The 24855-nt window shown below is 45.3% G+C and overlaps 1 protein-coding gene across 6 annotated transcripts in view; it reads left to right on the forward strand.

Annotated features, from left to right (window-relative positions):
* DRC9 (dynein regulatory complex subunit 9) overlaps positions 1-24855 on the forward strand; it is a 39370-nt gene that overhangs the window by 8515 nt on the left and 6000 nt on the right. For 5 of the 6 annotated variants that reach the window (XM_075938182.1, XM_075938185.1, XM_075938184.1 and 2 more), the window contains 6 exons: positions 2637-2784; positions 8057-8304; positions 10280-10408; positions 11039-11120; positions 19553-19714; positions 22542-22616. In XM_075938182.1, coding sequence (XP_075794297.1) covers positions 2644-2784; positions 8057-8304; positions 10280-10408; positions 11039-11120; positions 19553-19714; positions 22542-22616 — 837 coding nt within the window. In that variant the 5' untranslated portion in view covers positions 2637-2643. The remainder of the gene's footprint in view (positions 1-2636; positions 2785-8056; positions 8305-10279; positions 10409-11038; positions 11121-19552; positions 19715-22541; positions 22617-24855) is intronic. The other variant, XM_075938186.1, reaches the window with a different exon arrangement.

Below are 24855 nucleotides of genomic sequence, written 5' to 3' on the forward strand. Positions count from 1 at the left end.
AAAAAAATGAGAGAAGGAAAAAAACACTCTTTATGACCAATGACATTTCTGAGTTTATTTATGAAAAATGGGGCCAGCTTTGCAAAGTCTATACAGACCGATAAAAAGGTGACAGCACAAGCAGAATGGGGACAGCCTTCTGTGTTCCTAGTTTTGGATCCAGAAGTCTTAAAAGGCAGTTGAATTACTTGACCATTCTGACACGTGAACTAATGGGGATTATGCTGGCACTAACCTGGGTAAAAAATGTGCAACTGACATTCACTTGCATCTTTAAGGCATTATGACAATCAGAATTTGGAAAGAAGAAATGACAAGTGAAATAGTATTCCTAGTTAGGCTTTGTCTACACTACAAGTTTTTGCGGCAGAGAGTATGCTAATAAGGACGCATTAGCAACTCTGACATTAGCATATTTTCTGCCGATGCTTTTTGCGCAAAAAGCAGCATAGCTGCTTCCGTTTTGTGCAAAAAAAAAACCCCCTTTTGTGCAAGATCCTTATGCCTGAGCAGCTGATGTTGGCTGTCCAGCTACAGGTGGGACTTGAGCCACCACCCTGTGCAGCCTAGGTAAATGCCATATCCCCAAGCCCACTCAAGAACCCACATCACCTACCTACCTTATGCCGTGTTGACCGTCTGGTCACTCCAAGGATGGGTGGAGGCAGGGGTGGGACTTGACCCCACCACCGTGTGCTCTCCAGGTGAATGCCACAGCCTCTCCTCCCTACCTTCAGAGGGGCCCTTATCCTGCCTTCCTAATGTGGGAGCAAGCTCCATCCCTGGGGGAGCCTGTGTTGGCTGTCAGGATGCTCTCAGGGTGGGCGGGACCTTGCGCAAAAGGGCTTTTTTTTTTTTGGTGGAAAGCTGGTAGACCTGAGCTAACAAGTTATATTCATCTTCTGCCTATTTGAAACTAAATTCACATTCTAACATTAAATTAGTTTTTGAAAGTCCAGAAGTTGCTGAAGAAAACAACTCACTCTGATTCCAGTGTGGATACAGTACATTGCTGAATCTAAACCTCTGTGGTGTTCATGGAGCATAACCATGCCTCAATCCTGCTAATCACATTGAGGGGCATGGTTTGATCCATTTCCAGAGCGTGCTTGCAGACTTGGACTGTAATGTTTTGCAGGCCTCAAATGTTTGTTCAAGAAATTCTGAACATGGCCTAAGTCCAACACTAGACAGATAAGGACAAGTGGAGACTTCTGTTATTAGACTTTACATTAATACCCAGAAACCATAATCTGAATCAGAGTCCTATTGGGCTAGATTGCTATACAAACACAGTCTCTTTGGTGTGTGCACCGTGTACATGTGCAGTGGTGGCAGTTTCGTTTGTGGGAGGTAGGTTGTTAACATGGACCAGAAGCAGCTATTCAAATACCAAAAAATAATTCTGGAAACTTACTAAGCAAAAATAAAAAGTGTTCTTAAGATCTGGACTGGCATTTGCTTCTTTTTATTGAAAAATAAGCCACATAAATTTATAGTTTAAATTGTATGAGTCTCATCACAATTATTTTGCCTTTTAAAAAACCCACTACAGGTTGAACCTCTCAGCTAAGTCTACACTGGCCAGTCTTGTGCAAGAACATATGCAAATGAGGTGCTGGGATGAATATCACCGCATGTCATTTGCATACTTAATGAGCCACCATTTTGCACAAAGGGTTTTTGCGCAAGAACCGTTCTGCCGCTTATTTTCAGGCAGAACGGCTCTTGTGCAGTGTAGACTGCTCCTTCTTGTGCAAAATGGTGGCTCGTTTAGTATACAAATGAGGTGCGGCGATATTCATCGCCGTGCCTCATTTGCTTATGTTCTTGCGCAAGACTGGCCAGTGTAGACATAGCCCTCGAGTCTGGCAACATCCAAGGTCCAACGTGATTTCAATTAGTCAGATGTCCACTTATCATGGGTGTTGCTAAGTTTCCCACTGTCCCATAAAGTTTGTTTATAGCCACCAGTCCTGGCTCTCTGTGTTCTGTGCAGTTATTTAGCTTTAATTCACCTCTGAATGTCTTCTAAGAGCCCAATAAGCAGTGGAATAAATTTGTTCCAGATTTTAAAAAATGGGAGGCGAAATTTAATTTCTTCAGTCCATACATGGGCTCTTGCCTGATTTTCAAAAAGTGCTAAACTCCGAACAACTCATATTGACATCAATGGGATAATCCACAAATATTAGATGCAACGATGAGGAACAGTTTAAAGCCTAATTTGATAAAAGTGCAGCTTATGGAGTTCAACATAGCTAGCAAACCCCTTCGTTTTGAAAATGGTTGGGAGCCTACAGATCTCAGCATTAGATGCTCCAATATGAGCTGGAAGGCCAGGCCACTTTTCCCAATTTGGAGCACTGCACCAATTTGGCTGCCCATATATATCTGTGAATCTTTTGTTAATGTGAGTTAAGTACAGTCCTCAGGCTCCCACTGTGTTCAAATGTACTATGTTCCTTTAGGGGGAAGCCTGAATTCTGGGGTAATGAGGGCAGGACAGGGTATGCTTACAGTTAGAAAAGAGAGGAAAGACTGCAGATTTAAGGCTATTTCAGTATCTAGTATTACTTAAACGATTATTACTACACGCTATCTCTCATGTCATGTGCTGTGCTTGTTCCTCTTAGCAAGATCATGGCAAATAAAAAGATGGAAATAGTCTCCCCTCTGGAAGCTGTGCAAATCTGTGCTGTGCTGGAGGACTGTCTTGATCAGCTTGCTATTCTTGGATATATTATGCCAGTCTCCTATGAGGGCAGGACAGACATCAGCAATGTAGGTGCCTCTATTTTTCAAATTCTCTTATTTGCTTTCCTGTCTTTATGCTATTCCTTCTTACCTTCTTTTGACTCTTCTCAGAATGAAACGTTGATATATTTTCATTGTTACGCACCCTACGGCCCAGGAGAGAAGGAACATTATAAATACATCACCTTGTCGTTCAGTTGGAGAGTGATGTTAATACTTACATTGCAGTAGCATCCAGAGGCCCTAATAAGGACTGGGCTCCCATTCAGCTAGGCACTGCACAAACATAAACAAAGACATGGTTCCTGTGCCAAAAAACTTTCCATCTAAAACAACAGTGAAGATGAAAAGGAGTAAGGAAAGGGAAACGATCAAACACAGCGAGGTTGTTTATACTTCGCATTCTCTTTTGAAAAAACAAGAATAGGATTTTCAGAAGCACTCAGCACTGAGGTAATTCTGCTCCCATAGAAGTCACTCATGAAACTCCAGTTGACTTCAGGGGGAAAAGAGTTGAGTCAATGCTGAACTATTTTGAAAATTTCACTTTCAAACTATAACAAACCAACTGCCCCTTAGCCTAGTCATTCAATCAGCTGGCTGATTTCATATTAGGCATCATAGCATAAGTGGATTTTGAGCAGTGTTCCCTCTAAGCTGTGTGGCAACACAGCTTCACAGGTGATTTGTTTAATCAGCCCCCCTCCCAGTCAATCAGCTGCTGCACTGAGCCCCTGACTGAGGGGGGCTGATTAAACAAATGTGAAGCTGTGTTGCCACAAAACTTGGAGGGAACACTGGTCTTGAGGGGCAATTTGAAGGAGATGGCAGCTCATTCTAATGGAACTATGGAGCTGTTTTTGGAGAAGGAGGCAGTTGAAGGTGATGTTGGAGTGGCAAAGGAGGTGATAGGTCCACTCTTGTAGTCTAACAGTCTTGAGAGGCACATAATTTTGATCCCTGCCCTCACCTCAAGAATCGTAACTTATATCTAAAGCACCAGCCAATTTCCAGGTTAAGCGGTTATTAAACTTTTCCTTCAGAGTAAGGAACTGGAAACTGAAGCATCATGACTGAGGTGGCATGAACTACTGGGATCTAGCTTATCTGGTCAAATGTGGCTTTATTTTATTTTGCTCTCCATGCCAAAGTATCAGCAGAGAGAGAAAGAGTCAAGTAAAATTTAATTTTGTCTGTTTTCAAGAACAAGTCATCTCTTAAACAGTGACAGAGAATATCCAGAATGTGAAGTGTGCGCTGTATTCACAGCCTAATGCTTAAGCCATACAGTAGAGGGCACTCCTTCCCTGAAATGAGATCTAAGGACTAGATGCACCTGCTCCCACATACAGATTGAATAGCCTGTGGAAAGCTTGTGATGTATTAGCAGTGAATACCCACAGAGAAAACACAGAGGATTCTAGGGGGTGTTCTCCTCCTGTCATGTTCAATTTGTAATATTGTCAATGAAAATTGAGTCAAATAGAGAGAGCAGCTAGCATATTGCAGCAAGCTATGTGCTAACTCCTTTGCTCTGTCATTTGCTATTGTTCCCCATGCCCCCAGTTTTCATTTGTAAATTGTCAGTTTCATTGTAAGGACTCATATCTTCTGCCTAGCACTTAAAATGCTGTTAGAGCTATAGAAGTCACTCGTAGCTATAACATTTTAATATTGCAATAATCACATCAGCTTATAATTCATTAACTTTCTCACTCAGTGACTAGGGTGCATTGCTTCATTTCATGCGCCTGCACAGAGAAATGGAGCGTTTCCATTGGCCAAATGTAGTGCAATTGCCTTCTAGTCTATGCTGTAAAAAACAAACTGTTCTCTTACTAAACAAAGGGCACCTCGTGCAATTTACACACTTTCCATCCTTTGGTATTGGAAGTATCCTAGGATTTTAAGGAACTATCCTAGGATTTTAAGGTACCTATCTAAGTGCCTATAGATACTACATTACATTAAAGCAGCTTCTTTGTCAAGCTCCTATTTTTCTTAAGTACAGTCATTTAAGAAATTGAGATTCAAACTATTTTAATATTGTTCATTTGAACTAGTTTTATATTTGCATCTGTCAGTATACGGTTTGTGTTTACAATTTATATATCTACTCACATACACATCTGGGGTAGATCCTCAGCTGATAACTGTCCTGATTCAATAGTGCTATGATCATTTACATCAGTGGAAGATCCCTATCTTTTTTTCCCCAACTGCCACTTTAGATTGCCATAAAATAACCAAAATGTTTCCATATAGCTTATTATGACAGGAGCTATCAATACGCTGCACTTCTCCTCCTGATTCTTGTTTCCTCCATGACACAAAACAGCAGAATAGACATGTTCACTAAGCACTTATACTTCCTTGGGAAGGCAGCACAATACACAGTAATTGCTATAGAAATAAGGCAGGTGGGGAAAAGCTCTAGGTCAGTGGTTTTCAAAGTGTGGATTGTGATCCTATTTTAATGGGATTGCCAAGGCTGGTGTTGACCTTGGACCCTAGCAAATCTACAACGCAAGCCTAAGCCCCACGATCTACAGCTACAGTTACATGCCCCTTGCCCCATTCCTCCCCCACCAGAGCGGTAAGGCTCGGCCAGGCTCAGTCTTCAGTCCCCCTCTTGCGGTTGCATAAATAGTACTTGTCAAAAGGAGCTTATGGTGCAATGGAATTTGAGAACTGCTGCTCTAGGTGATGCTGGTAGCAGTTACATGAGAAAAGGCCAATGGGGTGACCCTTCCTCTTTCCTCACTTTTCACTTTGGTTCTTGTCCTGCACAGGCCTTCGCAGACGCTGTTTTACACACTTTGAATAGTCCTATTGACTGCATAGGCCTGTGCTCCTGTTTTTAAATTTAAGGAGGGATTAGGTCTTGGCAAAATCAAACATTCATTATAAATAAATAAAGGCTGTTGTGACATGGCCTTCCTTATGCTTTGTGAAAATATGCTTTGATATGAATGTCAATCAAGGCTTGACAAACCGTGGTGAAATCTACTCGCCAGCCCCGCGCTGTGCATGCACCAGCCCCGCATTGCGCATGTGCACGCCACTGGTGAATGGGGCAACCAGTGAAATCTACTTTCTACGGGAGAGTAGATACACTGTTGAGCACTGGTCATAATAGAGATATGCATAATAGAAATGGCTCAGGTAAGATATCATTGGAAAGGTTCGATTTACTGAGTATGATTATTCCACTTTGCATGCATGCATGTATTTCATATTTGCTGCTTTCAGTCACTCCCACTACTTACTGTTCAGAGATTACAATGCAAAAGCGCATCTGTTAGTACAATGGACTGAATTATCCTGGCCTTCCATACTGCTACTGGCTCATGGATGACAAAGTCAGGTGACCCGCTCACCTGATACTAACCAATTCCTTGTTCTGATGAACCAAACAAAGATTTCCTGCCTTATGGAAATCTTACTATATATTTTAGAAATGTGCATCTGTCTGTCTGTCCATTTGTGACTCTGTTCAAGAACCCCTCCTAAATGGTAAGAGCTAGGACCACCAAATTTGGTATGCAGCTTTCTTTTACCATAACTTAAAACAAGGTCAAGGTTTGGTTGTGCCAGGATAATGGGATGTGCATGGAATTTGATTGTTTCTCATAACATATAAAGGGAGGAGCCTGGTAGGAGGCACAGTTATACTGTAAAATGACCACAGGGGGCAGCAAGGGGCCAGATATTGGGACCAGGACAGCTATAATCATATTGGATCAGCAGGGGCAGGGGTGGAGAAAGGGACATCCAGATACTATATATTTCAGAGAGTTTGTCTGGCCATGTGTCTGTCTGTCTGTCCCCCAGCCAAGGGACATGCACCCCTCCCCCAGCTGTGCCTGCTGCCGCTGCCACAGACAAGCACTTCTCACCTGGCCCCAAGCTGCTATGATGAGAGAAGGCTGAGGTTGTTCTAACTCCTTGGGGCAGCCTGCATCCTGAATCCCTCCATCCCCAGCCTCACCCGGAACAATGATTTGAATGAAAAAAACCAAAGCTTCTTTGAGTTAAGGATCCGAGTAATGCTGGGTAAATCTTCTAGTTCTGTATGTTGAAGCAAAGACTTCCATGTGTTTAGGCAGCTAACAAACAGCTTTCTTGATCAATAAAGCAAAGTGAACCAAGCGTGACCCCAGCAGAGCTGGGCCCAGTAAGGCTTTTCAACACAATCAGTCCTAGTATTTTATACCCTTAACCAAACAAGTCTGACATCAGGGCAAGAAATCAAAGCGAAGTTCAAAGAGGAATTATCAGCAAAGAAAGAAACAGGTTTTAGGGAGTAAGGGCTTCAGCTTAAAACAGTTCATTAACACCCCACCTCGATGAAGGCCAGTTCACTCCCTCTAGTATATGTGCAGACACAAGAAACTGAAATGGCTTTTGTTATACAGAATGGCTTCTAGCTAAATATGAAATGGTTTCCACATGTATAAAGCAGGGAAGGAAAACAATGATAATCTGCAGCTGGCTTTACCTTTGCCTTCCTACTCTAAAAGGATACTTGAAAACACCTGGAAACAAAAGGACTGTAACTCAAAGCTTGCTGGATCCAGGTCAAGGGACACCTGGCCAATGAAGGACTCTACTTAAACAGTATCAAGAGTGAGAAATTATTTGTAATCAGTTTTTACTGAATCTAGCTTAGATTGTGCGCTTTGTATTATTTTCTTAGTAATCTGCTTTGTTCTGTTTGCTATCTCTTTGACCACTTAAAATATACCCCTCTCATAGTTAATACACTTATTTCTAGTTTATAATATATTCCAGTTTGTGTAATTTGTAACTGGAGTGGAGATGGGCAGTGCGTACCTTCCTTCACATTAAGGAAGAAGACAAATTTCATATAACTTTCGGTTTGTACCTTAAGGGGAGGGTGTGTGAACATCTGGGTGATGTAATAAATCCCTTTAGCTGAGTCCTCCCAGAAGTGATCTCAGCATCTCTAGCAGCAGTTGGCTGTGGCACTGCTTGTGGGCTTTGCTGGAGGAAGCTTGAGAGCCTGGCTCAGCAAGACCTGGTAAAAGGCAGCTCAGGCTGACTAAGGCAGCAGGCTCAGTAGTATCTTAGGCACCTCAGCTGGCATCCCAGGGTCCTGACCCTTCACAGCTGCATTACTTTGGATTTCAGACTCCCCTCTCTGTATCAGTGACTGTGGACATCATTCTCGTCCAGTTTATTGGTTAATAAACTTTCCTCTTCTGTTACATAACACTGCAGTTTTTCATTTATCTTCTATCCTTCATGCATATATGTCTCTGTTGTTCCCCTGTAGATTGATGCCCAAGAAATTAATGAAATCATCAAGAGCCAGAAGGAGCTGGGGGCTAAATATGAACAACTTATGTCAGCGAGGTCAGAGAACAGGCCAACAGTTCCCTCCGAATCACTGAAGTTCACAGAACTGGGGCAGCAGTTGCAGGAGACAAGTGGAGATCTAAAAAGGGCCAATCATCTTTTCAGTAGGGCTGAAAAGCAGAGTGCTGTGTCCTCGGATAACCTCAGAAAAGTTCAGTCTGATAGGTGAGTGATCAGAGAGGACTGTGACCTTTAGTGAGGGGTGCCAGATAACAGACCTAAAGACTATGAAGTCCTTCATGTTTTCCAGAACAGATAGTAGCAGTAGAGGCTTCCATCTTCCTCCGTGCTAATGTGCTTTAATTGAGACCTGGAGGGAATAGGGAGTTTAGTCTTCAAGGCCCATTCAGTCCTGGCTTCTGCTTAGAGTGACAGCAAGGAGGCCATTTACTGTGGTAGGGGAACTAGGATACCTGTCCATTAGGACTCTACCAACTCATTTCTCAAAGGCTTGTGAAGTATGGTCCAGTATTAATGAGTTTTGGTCTTCTTAACAGACTCCAAACTGATCCCTGCCACCAATCAGTAGTGCGGGTTTAATGTTCAGGATGAAGGTTTCTCTGGCACAGCGGATTTCAAACTACAGGCCACAACCCAGTACTGGGTCGTGGAACACCAGGCACTGGGTCTCGTTGCTGCAGGGGGATCAGGTGACCAGTGGAAGTAGCTACCTGCCTGTCCTGGCAGACTGTGTAGCAGGCCTGGCTCCAGGGGAGGGGAGGGCAGGAGAGAAAGTGCACAGGGCTCCATGCACTGCCCCTGCCCCATGGGCAGTTGGTAAAGGTAGGACTGGAGGAGGCAAGCTGGGGGAGGGAGGAGGGCATACCCTGCAGCCCTAGCCCCAGAGCACTGGGAGGGCAGGCACTGTGGTCAGCAACACTCCGTTCCCAGAATTCCTACAGCAGATGTTCTGGGGGTGGAGTGTAGATGGAGCCATGCCTCACAATTTGGGAAGGTAAAGCCTTCCCCCACCTTGCATACCAACCATCCATGCCCGGCCCCGCGCACTAGCTCTGCATTCACATTGGCTGGGAACCTGCTGCTGGTTGCGTCTGGGGCTCAGCATGGTCAGCGGTGCCAGGAGAGGCAAGAAGCTGCCTTAGCACCGCCTGCTGCACCGCTGACCAGGATCTGCTCAAGGAAATCCGCTCATATACCCCACCCTGGAGCCCACCTTCTACTCATATGATGTTAAGTCACAGGCACCAACTGGGTCATGAGAAAAAAGAGTTTGAAAACCGCTGCTCTAGCAAATATATCAACAGATTAGTTTAGAAGGATGATGTGGTCTTTGCGCTCATTCACTTAGTATCCCTTGTGATGCCATTGCAACACTGTTACTGCTGTGCATCCATCCTGCTTTACAGAACAGCAAACACATCAGGGTCAAGACTTTTTTTTAAAAAAAGGGAACAAAATATATACCGTGTTAGTCCATATTTAGGCTCCTAATTAGATAGCTTGATTTGAGAGCACTGAGCACATAGATTCCTCATCAATGAGAGTGCTAAAATTAGGCCCATATATTAGAAAAACATGGCTATATAATTAAGCAGCAAAGTCAAATGAAGGAGTTCAAGGAAATTCAGTGAAAAACCCCAAATAAATGCAAAATAGCCACTAGAATCTAATCACATACGCACCAAGAAATTCTACAGGCTGATAAATGGCAAGCTTTTCAGGGCAGGGACCAGGTTTGTGTAAATGTCTGTACAGCACCCAGCACAATGGGTTTCTGTCCTGAGTAGGTCTTAGTGCTACTGTAACTTCAGTGTTAAATGAGAACTCAACCACACTGCACATTCCTAAAGCAGATACTTAACACCTCCACCATATTACAAGATACTCCAGATGTACAAGTGGGAGTTACAATGGGAAACAACTGTGTCTACACCAGAGCCATAATTATGGTGGATAAGTGATTTTTTTCACACACTTAGCCCTTATTGCTAAGTCAGCAAAACGTTGTAGCGTAGGCTAGCCTTGATGTAAGAACCTGACAGAAGAGAAGGACAGTACTGTAACTTTTTTTAAAGCAGTGAACAATAACAGCTTGTATGTTTGAGCCAGGCATTGAATAGCCAGAAAATACCCTCTTTGTCTATGATGCTATTGTGTTCCTCCTTGTTCTTGTCGGCAGGCAGTATGCGTGTGAAGTGATTGCAGAAACTTTGCAGGAGATGCAGATTTCAGGAACGTTTCAAAGCCTGCTGCAAGCTGTGCAGAGAGAGGAGGAGAGGAAGTCTAACTTCCACACTGTCATCATCAGGTTAGGTTTGTGTTAAGTACCTTACCAGCTTCAGTCACCACTGCTCCTGAGTACATGTTCTCATTTCCAGTGTACAAGAGAGCACAGCTTCTTCCGCACTCCATAAATGTTCACTTCTGGAGCTACTGCCCTATCTACAGTGAAAACATCTCCTCCTGCCCACATCCGGCCACCAGAATGCCACAGACATGCCCTTTGCCTTTCCTTATGCAGAGGAGAGCTGCTAGCACAGGGGTGGCAGATCTACCTTTCTTAGCAGAGAGTTACCTTTTATTGTAAGCCACTAGTGAGTGTGTTAAAGTTTTCCCTCTGTGGTGATCTGCAGCCAACAGGAGTTTGTTACAGTCCCACAGAGAGAACGTTAGCTCAAGCCGAAGCTTGAAGTGGACAGAAATTGCCAGTTTGCCAGCCAGCCAAAGAAAGGTGGCTAATGCTGTGGTACTACAGAATCCTGGGGAGCTTTCCTGTCCACAAGTTCTCAGAGCAAGCAGGAGGAGCAGGGCTGTATTTTGTAGGATGAAACACTGCGCATCAGCAGGAAAGAAGCTTTCTCCCTGGGGAAATCCAACCCTTCTTGGTTGCTGAATTCAAGGGAATGTAGGTTTTTTTCCCTTTTGCTTTTTCCTCTAGGGAGCAGGAAGGAAGAAAGGCAATAAAATCCCTCCAAAAACAACTGCAAGATGTCAAGAAAGAAAAAGACCTCGAACTTCAGGTGAGAATGGTGGAGATGGGCAGTGTGCTAGAGAGGAAAGGTGTTACTGAGCATGCCCAGACCGGGACCTGTCATTCCTAGGAAGGTTTCACAGCCTCTGATGAAAGGGTACGAGCACTAGGGATGTAAAATCATTTTTAACATGTTAACCAGTTAAACCATATGTTTAACCAGTTAAGCGGCCTGTGGCGCAGTGGGACCACCCATAGGCCACTCCATTCAGGCTGGGAGCCAGTTAACTGGTTACCCCTGTAAGCATGCCGGTAAGGCTGCTGGCAAGACAGTGCTTACTGGGTAACCGATTACCCCTTTACATCTCCAATGAGAGCACTCGTAACATTCTCTCATGCTGGGGGAAGCAGGGAAAAATATAAATAAGACAAGAGCAAGTGGAGCTACATCACCATTGTTCTGGGTGTTGAATGATTAATTACCATCCGAGCACTGCTCAGTGCGGTTCTGCAATACAGGTTTCTTCCTCAGGGAATTCGCCATCTCAGAGAGATGCAAATCAGCTCTGAGTGCAGTGGGAGCACCACAGGAGGGTGTTCATTGGGATGGCATAATACTGACTGGCAGTGCTTTTTTTGTTTAAAAAAAAAAAAAGAAAGAAAAGTGCCGATACTCCAGGGAAATGTTGTTGACCTCTGACTGGAGGTGCTGGTACTGAGTACCGGGCAGTACCGTCACCAAAAAAGCACTGTGAAGGGATGAGCATTTGAAGGCCTAGTGGAATAAGGTTTTCAGGAATGGAGTTAATGAGGTGGGTACAGAATGTTTTGTGATAAAGGGTTGATCCAGGCATAAGGGCTGGCATGGGAGAAAGCATGAAGGGGAGAGAGTGAGAATGAAATTAAGGGTTGATACTGCTGCACACTGATGGAATAAGGGATGTGTGAAAAGAAACCAGCAGAAAGAGAGGCAAAGCCTTGCAGGGCCTTGAAGGCAAGAATTAGAATCTGACACTAGATTCAGTAGGTGAGAAGGAGGCAGCAGAGGATCTGTATAAAGGAATAATCTGGTTGAGAGGCAAATGAAGTTCATATTATCTACAGTATTTTTGATGGACTACACTGGCAGCGGTGAAAATAACATTTTTTTTTTATAGGCACAGTCTGGGTCCCTGCCAGCTCTTTAAATAGCTTGCTGCTGGCTCTTGCCAGAGCTGTGCCCGAGGGTGCATCTGCTTACTGTCACCTTAGCCTAGAGAGGAGCAACATGGAAAGCAGAGTGCACAGGGGAAGACTCAGTGGCAGTTGGCCCAGGAGACTACTTGGGTGTGGAAAACCATTTCAGGGTGAAGGCACATTGAGGAAGGGTTAGTTTTTATAAAAGTGAGGAGGGAGCAGCAGCAGGACTTTGTAAGATCTAGACCAGGGTTGGGCAAGAGCCTCTCAGCAGGCCAGATCCAGCGCGCCTAGTTCTTTTATCTGGCCTGCGCGGCAGTTCCTGGCCCTGGCCCCGGCCCCAGGCAATGGCCACCACAGGGAAGGCGCTAGCCCTTTAAATAGAAACAGTTGAAAGGGCTACTAGCACGTTGCCTGGGACATAGGAGCCCTTTTCATTGCTTCTATTTAAAGGGCTTGCACCTGCTGGTTGGTTGCGTTGCTTGGCGGCCACCTGGCAGGCACAAACCCTTATAGAAGCAACCGAAAGGGCTTGCAGCCCCCGGCACAACCAATCCAATGGGCTTGTGCCTGCCGGGCGGCTGCCAGGCAGTGGGTTAGCAGCGGGGCCAGGAGCTGAGAGCCCTGTTACGTGAATTCTAAGCCTCCACCCCAGACAACTCTGGAAGGAGGCTAGCAGCCTCCTGTCTGCTGCAGGTCCCTTCCATTGGCCAGAACTCAGGGGCAGGGACCCTAGGCTAAGCAAAGCTCCAGACAGGGTAACTCAACCCTGCCCTTCTGCCCCAGTCCTGCCCCTTCTAGGTATCCCACGACCGCTTCTGAAATTTGTGAAGCAGGCCCCCCCTTAAAAAAAACCTATTGCCCACCCCTGGCCTAGACACACATGGATGCGAGCGTCACTAAACATGACCCCATGGTTGCAAATCTGACACGGATGATAATGGCAGTGGAGAAGAAAGAGAGAAGGGTTGGGAGGAAAGATGGGGAGCTGAACCATAACTATGTATAGTTTGATGAAACAGCAGAACCTCCAAAAATGATACCAATGAGACAGGAAGATATGTTGCAATGGAAAACAGATTTGAGAATCATCAGCCTAGAGGTGCTACAAGTAGGGATGTAAGTGACTAGTCGACTAGTCAGTTATCTGAAAAATGCTATCAGATAATCAACTAGTGAATCGACTAGTTGCTTCCCCCCCTTGCTGCCTCTATCAGAGAGAGGCAGCAAGGGTGGTAGCAGGATCCAGTGCTGGGGAGAGGCGGCTTAAAACCGGTTCCCCCTAGCACCATCTCTTTCAGGAGAAGGGGCTGGGGCACAGCAGGGAACTGGCAGCGCTTCCACCTTTGAAATGTAGGAAGAGCTGGGCTCTTGCTACATTTCAAAAGCAGAAATGCTGCCGGGAACCTGGGGTGAGCTGGGGACTCAAACAGCCCCCCGCTGGCCAGGCTCCCCGCTGCGCTTCTGCCTTTGAAATGTACCAAGAGCTGGCAGGGGTCGTGCTACATTTCAAAAGCAGAGGTGCCCTTATTGACTAATTGAATAATCTATGCAAATTACAATGACTATTCGATTAGTTCATTAATCTAAATTTAACATCTTTAGTTAGAAGAGACAAATGGGGACAGATGAAAAACTGAGGTGACTATAGGAGGAAGAAAGAAAGAACTGTTGTGCACTTTTCAGAAAGAAGGAACCACTGAAGGAACAAATGGTTAACACGGTAGGTGGTGATCCAGGTGGGCCAGTCACAGGTGCTCAGAGGTTTTCCAGGAGAAATAGAGAATAAGAATTGCTTTCTGAAAAGATTTCAGTGTCTGCAGTTTGGCGGTGTATCTAGAGGAATTGGAGGCCGGAGACAGGTCTGAAAAAGGGAGATGCGTGGCTTAATAGTTATTCCTTTTGTACTGATGAAACGGGCTCAAAATTATATCCAGGCCCTAAGGGGGAAAACAGAAAAGTTTAAGTCTGGTGTCCTCTCTTTGGCAGTGAGAAGAAATAAGTTAATTGTTTTGTTTGGCCGCAGACTGTATGGCAGTGATTTGAGGATTATATTTTGTCCATTTCTTAATGCATGTTGGCTCTTCCAGTTCAGATTCAGGTCACCAATACAGCAATGCTAGGACGCACTCCACACCCTGTACCAACACAAGGAGCAGAGCTGGTGCCAAAGCTAGTACTATAGAAGCCCAACAGCATTTGCATGCCCAGCTTACCCACTCAGTTCTGTTTTACATCAGCTTTTTCCATAGCTCTTTCCAGTACTAGGCAGAGTGCCTCATCGTCGGGTGCTTTTTTTGTCATCAACTTTGTTAAAGCTTTTTGCATTTGTGTCCGCCTTTATCTTCTGTCTTGGCCATCCGTCTCCCAAAGACTGGCCTGCAATTGTTTTCTTTCCAGCTTCAAGGCCTTTTCGTGGGTTTCCTATAGTTTGATCCTTGATAACAAATCAAGATTAAGTTACTTTCAAATCCCGCTTTCCTTCAGTTGCTAAAAATAACCAGCTCCAATTAGATCTCCCTGGGAAAATGATTTCTATTCATTTCATTCAGGAATTTTCGATAGGCAGTGTTACCAAGACTTTCATGATTTGGCAGTTTGCCAACTAATTTGAAAAAGAAAAAAAGCATGTTGATTATACAGCATTTTGAGCAGGCACAATAGATGGAGGCGGAAGGGACTAACGCCCCAGTCTTTGGACTGAATGTAAAAGAAAACGCAGAATCAAGCAGATATATACGCATGGATTTAGAAAATAGCATTCATTGTTCTGGGCGTGTTCTTGTATGTTCTTGTTTTGGGCGCTGTTGGCTCTTAAGACACTAATTAATAACTTACAGGGCTGTTCAGTTGTTTTTACTCTCCTCGTTCTCTGTAATGAGTATAAAAAATTCTTCCCTACTGATTTTGTTCGTTTGACAAACATTGATTCTCCACTCATATGTATTTCTAACGGAGCTGAAATTAACAAGACCCTTTTTGTTTGCTCCCATCTCTTTGTGCACCAGCATCATTAAAAACTTTAGTTCAGCTCTAGGAATAAGATTTATTTTAGCTACAGCTGCAGCAATGATCACATATTTCGTAACATTTTCTTTTTAATTTTTCATTGCTGAAGTGGTGATACAAATTATGATGATTAATTATTGAATGCCAAAACTGATGCTAATATAACCTAAAATCAGGCAGTGCAAACTTTTAGGTTCCAGCAGCACTTTTTACAGCAGCACTTGGTTTACATATTATGTAGGTTTTATGGAATATATTTTGCGGAAATCAGTAATATAATAGGCTACATATAGAAAAACAAGTATATATTAATGATCTGTGTAGGGGAGTAGGTTACATGCACACCAAGTTAACATTTATATACTTAACTTATATTCATTTTTTTGTAGAAGTTTTATACTATGACTATCACCTTAATGCACTACAGAAGGTGCTCAGATTTTAAGTGACATGAAAGCTTATGCCCTAATATCCTAATAAATTGGTTAGTCTTTAAAGTGCCACTGGACTCCTTGTTGTTTTTGCTGGAACAGACTAACACAGCTACTCCTCTGATATATGGCTGACATCTGTCATTTTTGTTTTCATCCTCTTGCAAGGAAGAGAAATATGTGCAGTGTAGTGTTTTGTTTTAGACATTTTTACTATGCTTGTCACTGTGCGTGTACAGTAGAGCAGCCAGGTTGAAGAAACTTGCCTTGAACTTGGAGTGGAAGGTGGGGAGGTCTGTGATGGTCCTTAGTTTTTATGGGAGTTCATGCCCTGGTCTTGGTCTGGCCCCTGAGAAAGCTCTGTCCCCTGTTCTGAAACTCCTGACACATTGTGGTTACACCCTTAGTGTTACTCTAACCGTTTCTTGGATTTAATGAAATAAAAAGGGAAAAGAAACAACCCAGATCAACATGACCTACTGAGGTCACAAGCTCTGCTGGCCTTCCTTTAGGAGTTAGCAGTTTTCTTATAAGTATGCACTTATATATTGGCACCTGCAAGCCAAGTTTTTCTGTAAGTAGACACCTGTATAGTGTTAAGGACTTTTCCTACGGTGCATGCTCAGTATAGGCCCGACCCAGCACACAAGTAAGGCAATGGACCAGCCGTTACTGGCTTTGCTGGGCTTGGGATGAAGCCCCAGGCCATTTTCACAAGACTCTCTCTTTGGTAAATAAAAACAGTTTTCTTTCAAACCGTAGAATGGCCCCAATCTTCATGGAAAGCTACATTCATGGCATGTTTCAAAGGGCAGCCCTTGCTGGTGTAGACCTGCTCAATAAAAGGGCAGTTAGCCTGTGTATAAAGTTACAATGTTGAAAATAAAGGTTTCAATTCAAGGAGTTGGTTTTAATCACTAAGGCCTTACAATGGTTTGAGACCTGCTTACCTTAGTAATCCCTTCTCTCCATGTGTGATCCTGCTGCAGTTGCCATCAGAGGAAATGCTTGGCTGGACCGTCGCACCATTTGAAATGTTTAGGGTTCCACAAATGAAAACAAGGTTGAAAGCTATTCATAATGTCTCTGCTTGTTGTAACATCCTTTATCTCAAGTCATATGACAATTGGGCTGTAAAAATGATCTTCAGGCTGAGAAACCTTTAACAAATTGTCGCTGAGCGCACGCGCACATACACACGCATGCGCGAAAGACTTGCCCTTTGAGTGTTCCAAACTCTCCCGAAAAGGAACTCTTTTCAAATGACTCATGCGGCACCGGCCTTTAAACGCAGTGCTGTGGAGCAGGCTTTTCCTATGTTTATGCAATTAAAGAATGTGATGGTGCTTCAGACAAGCTGTGAGCCTCTGCGGCCTTCAAATCACTTAAACAACATCCGCACTTTGGGGTTTCAGCTTCAGCCAGAAGCTTCATCTGATGAATGTGGAAACCATTGTAACATGACAGCAGCAAGCAAACAGGAAGAATCTGAGGGAGTAATCGAAGGCACGTGGTACAAGAAGTAAAACCAAATGCATTCGGCTCAGTGTTAACTGCAAACTAGATTGTTTATGACCTTTTGATTCTTAGCTCAGTGCCTTGTGTCTTCCACATGAAAGAGAATTCTCCTGTAGCTACAATCCTGCATTGTAATCTTCATCTGTTATCCCAAGAAACCAAGTAAAAATTTTCCAGTGAATTTAAACAAGTTGAAAACACACACAGCCACAAATATCAGTTCAATACCTTTCAACTCAAGGGTTCCTTTTCTCAGAGGGGCATTTTCAGACCTGACTTGCATCTGGAAGTCTCAGATCTCCATTGTAGAATAGTGAGTGGGGAAGGGGTGATAACCTCAGCATTCCTTTGCAACATATTTTACTCAGTTCACCCTGATACATTTTCAAAGAAGTAGTGACACATATGAACAGAGCAAGACTCAATTTTCACCTGTTCTTAAATGTGCTTTGCAACTGTAAGCAGTTTGTCTGATTATACCAGAACTTCCATCCAAAGAGCCCAACATACTTTGCAAACTAAAGAATTAAGCCTTAGCACCTTCACAACTGACATGCCCTTTGTATACATGTGGAAACTGAGGCACAGAGGTTGTGACCTGTCCAAGCTCACACAGTTGGCCTGTCACAGAGCCAGATCTAGACCCAGGTCAGGAAACCACTTTAAGCAAATGCTTAACTTCAAGCCATTGAAATCAACAGAAGTCCTGGAAGTTATGCATGTGTAACCCTTCTGCCAGGCCGAGTAAATAGCAGCAGCAAGGGCCGGGTTCAGTATCTAGGGGTCTCCTCCCAACGAGGTAATACAACACCGGCTCGAGCCCCCACCCAGTGACCTGGGAAATCTTACATACACCTCTGGGTGCCTCAAAAGAGGCAATTCTTCCCCTCTCGCAAGCACAGAGCCTCAGTAGAGTAGCAAACCTTTAATAACATGAGGTAACCCAATGAGCAACGGCCCTCCCCCCAGCCACAAATCTCCCCAACGTCCCAAAAGTCCAACACCCCAAGAGTCTCAGCCCTGGGTCAGTGCCATCCCAGGGTTCAAAAGTCCACCCGGCAGGGTTTCACCATTCCAACCTGGAGGGGTGGGGATCGATGCACCTTACGTGGCCCGGCGGTGGCTCCGCCTCTCCGTGCCGCCACCGTCAACGCGAGTCACTCCGCCACACTCCACTTGTCGTCAGGTAAGCCGCCTCCACTGTCCGGCTCCGCAAATCCAGCAACCGCCTCAGTCCACACTCCGGGCTGCCAGCAGGTTGCTCCTGCCGCTGCTCCACCAGCTGCCGCTCCTACCAGCCGCAGGCCACCGCCAGCTGCATCTACTGTCCGCCTGTGCTTGCTGGTTGCCCCTTGCAAACTGCTTTGCTAGCAGCACAGCACCAGGCTCCCCTCAGCAACAGTGATTTCAGCTCTTGCCAGGCTCCCCTCAGCAACAGTGATTTCAGCTTTTGTCCACAGCTCAGCAACAGTGATTTCAGCTCTCGTCCACAGCACACAGTGATTTCAGCTCATAACAGAGGAGCCTTAGCGCTGGCCCACAGCAAAGTTAGCTCCACAGCTCAAAACTAGACTCCTAATGGAATCTAAATTAACTCTGATATTCCACAGTGGAGAGAGGAGGGAGTGCAATCAGTATTGTTTAGGCCCTCAGACAGGGCCCCACCACCAAGACCTGTCCCCAACCTCTCTCAATTTGACTGGGTTTGGAACCCATGCCCCTTGTCTAGAGAGTGCTACTTAGTTTATGGCGAATCCCTCTGTCATAAACAGTTCCACCATTCCATTGTCCTTGATTCGCATAATCAGGGTAACAACACTTTTATCCCCTCTGCCTCAATAACAGAGAGACTGGGGCTCCCACAGTGGCCAAAGTGACGATTTGGGCTGCTGTGGCACATACTAGACAGGGTGGGTGTGTCTATGCAAATTGGGCTCAGCCCCTGAAGTCTCTTTGCACCACTTGCCACAGTTCGCCACTAGATGTCAGAATAGAGTTTACCCTGACCCTGCTTACACATGTACCTTCCTGAATCAGAGCCTTAAAGACCAGCTCTCCTGGTACCGTGTCTGTCATTACAACCTCTAGCTAGATAATGAAGCAAAGAAATAGGGAAGAAGTGGTTCTGTGCTGTTGGTTAAAAATTAGGTTTCTCTCTGAAGCTCAGGTTGAACTGGACAAAACTCCAATGGAGAGCGAGGCCTTCAGCCCTATGATTTTTAAACATGAGGTGGGACACAGGTGAGGTTGGTCCAAGTGGCAGGCACAAGAAATGGGGAAGTGACTTGCATTCTGAAGTTTGCTTTTATGTCCCCCCCTCCCCAATATGCCCCTGCCTATTCCTCAGAACCGGAATGAGATGATTGCGTACCTCAAAGACCAGCTTCAAGAGATGAAGGCCAAGACAGACATGGAGAGCCGCTATGTGAAGAAAGACACAGAGCTCCAGGTCTACCAGACCCAGAAAAAGTGCAGCAGTGCAGAAAGTGAGCTGTTTGTAGAAATTGAGGTAAGCACTGTCCTGCGGCCTCACCGAACAGCCAAGGCGTAACTCCGGCTGTAACAGAGGGTTTTGTTTTACAGATCAGTGGCACAGACTCCTTGAGCTCACCCGCCACCTTGACTCGGTGGGCAGCGCAGAGGGGCTGCACCCAGGCTCACACTCTGATGGCTTTGGCAATGCTCTGGGTTTAGTACTGCACTGTTAGATCATGTTTTCCTCCTGTTCCACAAACCTACGCAGTAGCGGTCCCTGTGATTCCGGACCAGGACAGTGCTGGTCAGCTGCAAGTGTCCTCTGTCGGTGACCTCAAACAACCAGCCATTTCTATTCAGCGAAGTAGGGAGGGGCCAGGCCAGAGACTGCTCATCATTTTACCACGCTCCCAATAAATAACGAGGCTGATGGGATGGCTTTAACCATTAGCAGTGGGAGGTGGCTGCCACAGGAGGAAGTGTCTGGTTGCAAGGATCCCCCACTCTAGGAGCCCATCGCAAGCTTGCAGGCTGCTTGCAGGGATCACCAGCAGTAGAATTACTGCCAGGATTGAATGAGTTCTGGCTGAGCCGCGAGGCAGGGTTTATATACACATCTACCCAGTGTCAGGCACACCCATACATATTCCTCCAGTAGAGGTGGCTTGCATTTGGGAAAAATGAGCTCCTGCTTCAGCTTCCCCCTGCTGGATAAAGGCAGTCTGGATGGTTTTTAAAGGTGAACACATTTTCTTTTCCATTCATTTTTTTACCTGAGATGTTCTGGTCTTGGCTAGGCTAGGCTGGAAGCTGTTAAGGTGCCTTAAGAACTTGTGACATGGTAGCACAACAACTTTAATAGGCAGCAGGTTTAAAACAAACAAAAGCAAGTTTTTCCTCACTCAACACACAGTCAACCTGTGGAACTCCTTGCCAGAGGATGTGGTGAAGGCTAGAACAGGGTTCAAAGAAGAGCTAGATACATTCATGGAGGTTAGGACCATCAATGGCTATCAGCCAGGATGGGTAGGAATGGTATCCCTAGTTTCTGTTTCACATGGGGATTACCTGTTGTGATCCCTCTGGAGCATCTGGTATTGGCCACTCAGACAGGATACTGAGCTAGATGGACCTTTGGTCTGATCCAGTATGGCTGTTCTGATGTTCTTAAGCAAGAATGAAAGCTGAGCATTTGAGAGGGGAAGTTTTTAGATCAATGGGTTTTCGTTAACACCTGTTTATCTTCAGTGCCCAAGGTACACTCAGGAGGAAGGATGAATCTTTAACCTCTGTCCCTTCGGTTCAGGTGGGAGAGCTAATGGTATAACCCAGTGGTCCCCAACGCGGTGCCCATGGGCACCATGGCGCCCGCTGAGCCATTTCTGAGTGCCCGCCGAGTGATCGGGGCCACCCTGCCCCTGGGCGCACTGTGCATGGGCGGCCCTGCCACCGGGTGCACAGCACATGGGCACTGCCAGCTCCTGGGCACATGGCACAGGCGCCGGCTTCGGGCACGCAGTGCATGGGCGGCGGCGGCCCTGCCTCCGGGCGCACAGGACATGGGCTGTTCTGGCCCTGAGCGCGCAGCGTATGGGCAGCCCCACCCCTGGGCGTGCAGCAGAGTTGCGGTGCCAGCCCCGGGAATGCGGCGTATGTGTGGCCCCACCCTCAGGCACATGTGTGGCCCCGCCCGTGGGTGCCCGGCGTGTGAGCAGCCCTGCCCCTGGCAGCCCCAAAAGGTTGGGGACCACTGGTGTAACCCATCGTAAGTCAAGTGCAATATCCATATATGCTTTTACCCCTCAGTCACCCTGCCCTCAGTCCTTACTAGACCCGCTAAACTGAACTCCAGAAGATCAACCAGCAGAGCTTTGCCCTCCGGGTAAGCGTAGATCTGCCCTTAGCATACATGGGGAAGAGACTCTGGGTATGTCTATACTACACGGCTATTTTGGGATATCAGAGATAACTGCATCTACACAAGCCACTTGTTATTTCAAAATACTTTTTGGAAATAACAGGCACACTATTTCACCATCCTGGTAAACCTTGTTGCATGAGGGATGGCTTGAAATAGTGCGTTATTTCGAAATTTGGCAGTGTGTAGACATGCCAAATTTCAAAATAAGCTATTTCGAAATAAATTTGAAATGAGATACACAATTTGTGCTATGCAAATTGCATATCTTATTTCAAGTTTAGGGTCCTGTGTAGATGCACCCTCTGACTCAGGCTATGTGTACACTACAGACCTTACAGCAGCACAGTTGTACAACTGTGGCAGAGAGAGAGACCTCTCCCCTGGTATAATTAAACCACCCTAATAAGCAGAGAGTCAGCAGGAGCGCATCGCCTATTGACATAGCGCTGTTCACACCAGGGCTCCTGTCAGTGAAACTTACCGGTCAGGGACGTGTTTTTTTATAATCCTGGCCAACAAAAGTTCACCCACAAAAGGGCTAGTGTAGATGCGGCCTTAGTTCTGGGTTCCCGGGGTAGTCTCTAAGGGTATGTCTACACTACCACCCTAGTTCGAACTAGGGTGGTAATGTAGGCAACCGGAGTTGCAAATAAAGCCCAGGACTTGAATTTCCCGGGCTTCATTTGCATAAAGCTGGGTGCCGCCATTTTTAAATGTCCGCTAGTGCCTAGGTAGTTCGGACTAGGCTTCCTAGTGAAACGAGGAGTAACGGTAGTTCGGACTGAACGGTTGGCTTCTTACTGAGACTGCAGGCCACGAGCCCGTCACGTTCACACTCACCATGCTGAGCAGTCCCTCAGCAAAAGCACGCCTTGTCGCAACATGTGTGAACGCGCTTGTCGAGACAGCCTCTGACACAGTCTGTCTTTATTGATCACAGAAGCTGAGGGTCAAAACCGACGAGGAGACTCGAGTCCACGTGGAGATTGAAAATTTCCTCAGGCAACAACAGATGGTGGGTGACTCAAATATTCTTAATTAGCTCTTAAGACAGCAACTTACAAACATCTCAACAACTTATTCCCATCGTAGCAATCAGGGTCCTAAGGAAAAACATAGTTATGTACAGCTACCCCTTCACCAGCTTCAAGACTATTGTTGGAATTACCATTTGTCTCCAAAACCATAAGATTGGTTACCTGATTTTTGAATTATTTTTAGGTATATTTTCCCCCAAATCAAGATTCAGATAGAAGAGATTTGGTCAGCCACATGTTGGGGATTCTCCCCCCCCGCCCCTGCTCCCCTTCCCACCACAAGATGTTCAGGTGATTGGGCTTTAATTTAAAGTAGTATAATTGCAAATAGGTCAGACTTCCAGCACTGTCTTGAGCTGGCATTAACACATGCCCGGTAACTAAAGCTTCACAAGCCCTGGGGTTGCACACAACAACTAGGACATGGGGGTGGGGGGGGGGGGGGAGCAGAGAGGGATAGGGACAAAGGAAGACACAACAGAAACCATTAGTCTGTTTTTGCTTTATCCTACCCTGTTTGCTCAGGAGGCAATCCAGCTGAGTAAGATAAATGTCAATTCACAACCCTTTTGACAGATTCAGGTTCCACAGAATCCATAATGTCTGTTACATGAATCAAGTTGCCCACGATCCATAAATGTCTATTGTATTAAAGAGTCAAAGATTTTAACATGACCCTGAAGCTGTTCAACATTAAACAGCATTTGACAAGGTTCAGGGTTTGCTATACAGACTTCAGCCTGCATAGTACCATGGCAAACACACCATTAAAAATCATTTATAACCTTTGATTAGAGATACAAAAAAGGGAGAGAGCAATTGAAAAGGTTTAATTCTAACAATATCCTTTGTTCCCTTTCCCTAAACTGTAGAGAGTCTTCAGAAGAAAAAACCCCAGTCTGTCTCTTAGATGGGGGTGGAGATGACAATAAATTGTCCTTTTAGGGGAAGAGAGAAGATGTTAGTTAAGATGGACTAGCGCTATTCTTGCTGTTGTTAAAGTCTAATCCCACTTCCGGAGAGCAAAACAAGAAATACGGGCAAAAGGGAGAAGAGACGAAGCAGTGTGTCTGTGAGGCTAACTTTCACTTGCCACCTCACTGCTGGAAAAACAAGGCCCAGTATGTGGCTGTATCAGCCATTCTGAAAGCTGGCAAACTTGTACCAGCATCAGGCTGTTGAAAGCATTGCTTTTAGCTGCCTTTCTGGTCACAGGCATACAGCAGCGTTGCAAAATATGCAGTCATGGTCAGCTAAGTGACTCTTATTAGGCAAAAGGAAAAGTAGAGGAAAGAAATAGGCTGAGAAAGGAAACAACAACAACAACCCACACATGGTGTGTGCATGTGGATGTGAGCAGGAGAGAGTCTCACATCCTTGGTGGTGGTCTGGGATCTACCCAGAGCCAGCGGATGTGACTGTGTTATCGGGATTCCTGTCTCGGGCCTGGTCTGGTCAAGCCATTTCTCAGGATTAGGACAAAGGAAGTCCAGAGTTGAAGCTCACTCCTTCCCCTTCTCTTGTCTTTGTCAGCCAGGGTATGTCTAAACTGCAGTTTTTCAGACTGCTGCTAGGCTATTGGTTGTTTTTTAAGTTTTTCCATACTCAGAGTAGTTATCGGTTTGTCATCAAATTGAGAGGGTGTATCTAGTGGAGTCCTGCAGGAGTCAGTCTTTTCATTAATGACTTGGATAATGGGATGGAAAGTATGCTTCTAAAGTTCGTAATGACACCAATTTGGGACGGGCTGCACGCACTTTGGAGGGCAGGTTTACAATTCAAAATGACCTTCTAAAACTGAAGAATTAGTCTGAGTGCAACAAGCTGAAGTTTACTAGAGTTAAGTGCAGTGTACTTCCCTTCAGAAGGAAAATAAAATAAAATGCACAACTACAAAATGAGGAATAATTGGCAAGGTGATAGTACAGTTGAAAAGGGTTATAGTGGACCAAAAACTGGATGAGTCATCAGTGTGATGCAACTTCAGAAAGGCCAGTATGGTTCTGGGGGGATTAACAAGAGTGATATTTGTAAGACAGGGGAGGTAGTTGTCCCACTGTACTCAGCACTGGTGAGGTCCCTGCTAGAGGACAGTGGCCAATTCTGGGCACCACACTTTAGAAAAGATGTGGAAAAATTGGAAAGAGTCCAGAGGAGAGCCACAAAATGCTAAAAGGTTTAGCAAGCTTGACTTATGACGAAAGGTTAAGAAAACTG

The sequence above is a fragment of the Pelodiscus sinensis genome, chromosome 10 (assembly GCF_049634645.1).
Source record: "Pelodiscus sinensis isolate JC-2024 chromosome 10, ASM4963464v1, whole genome shotgun sequence".
Classification (NCBI taxonomy): domain Eukaryota; kingdom Metazoa; phylum Chordata; order Testudines; family Trionychidae; genus Pelodiscus; species Pelodiscus sinensis.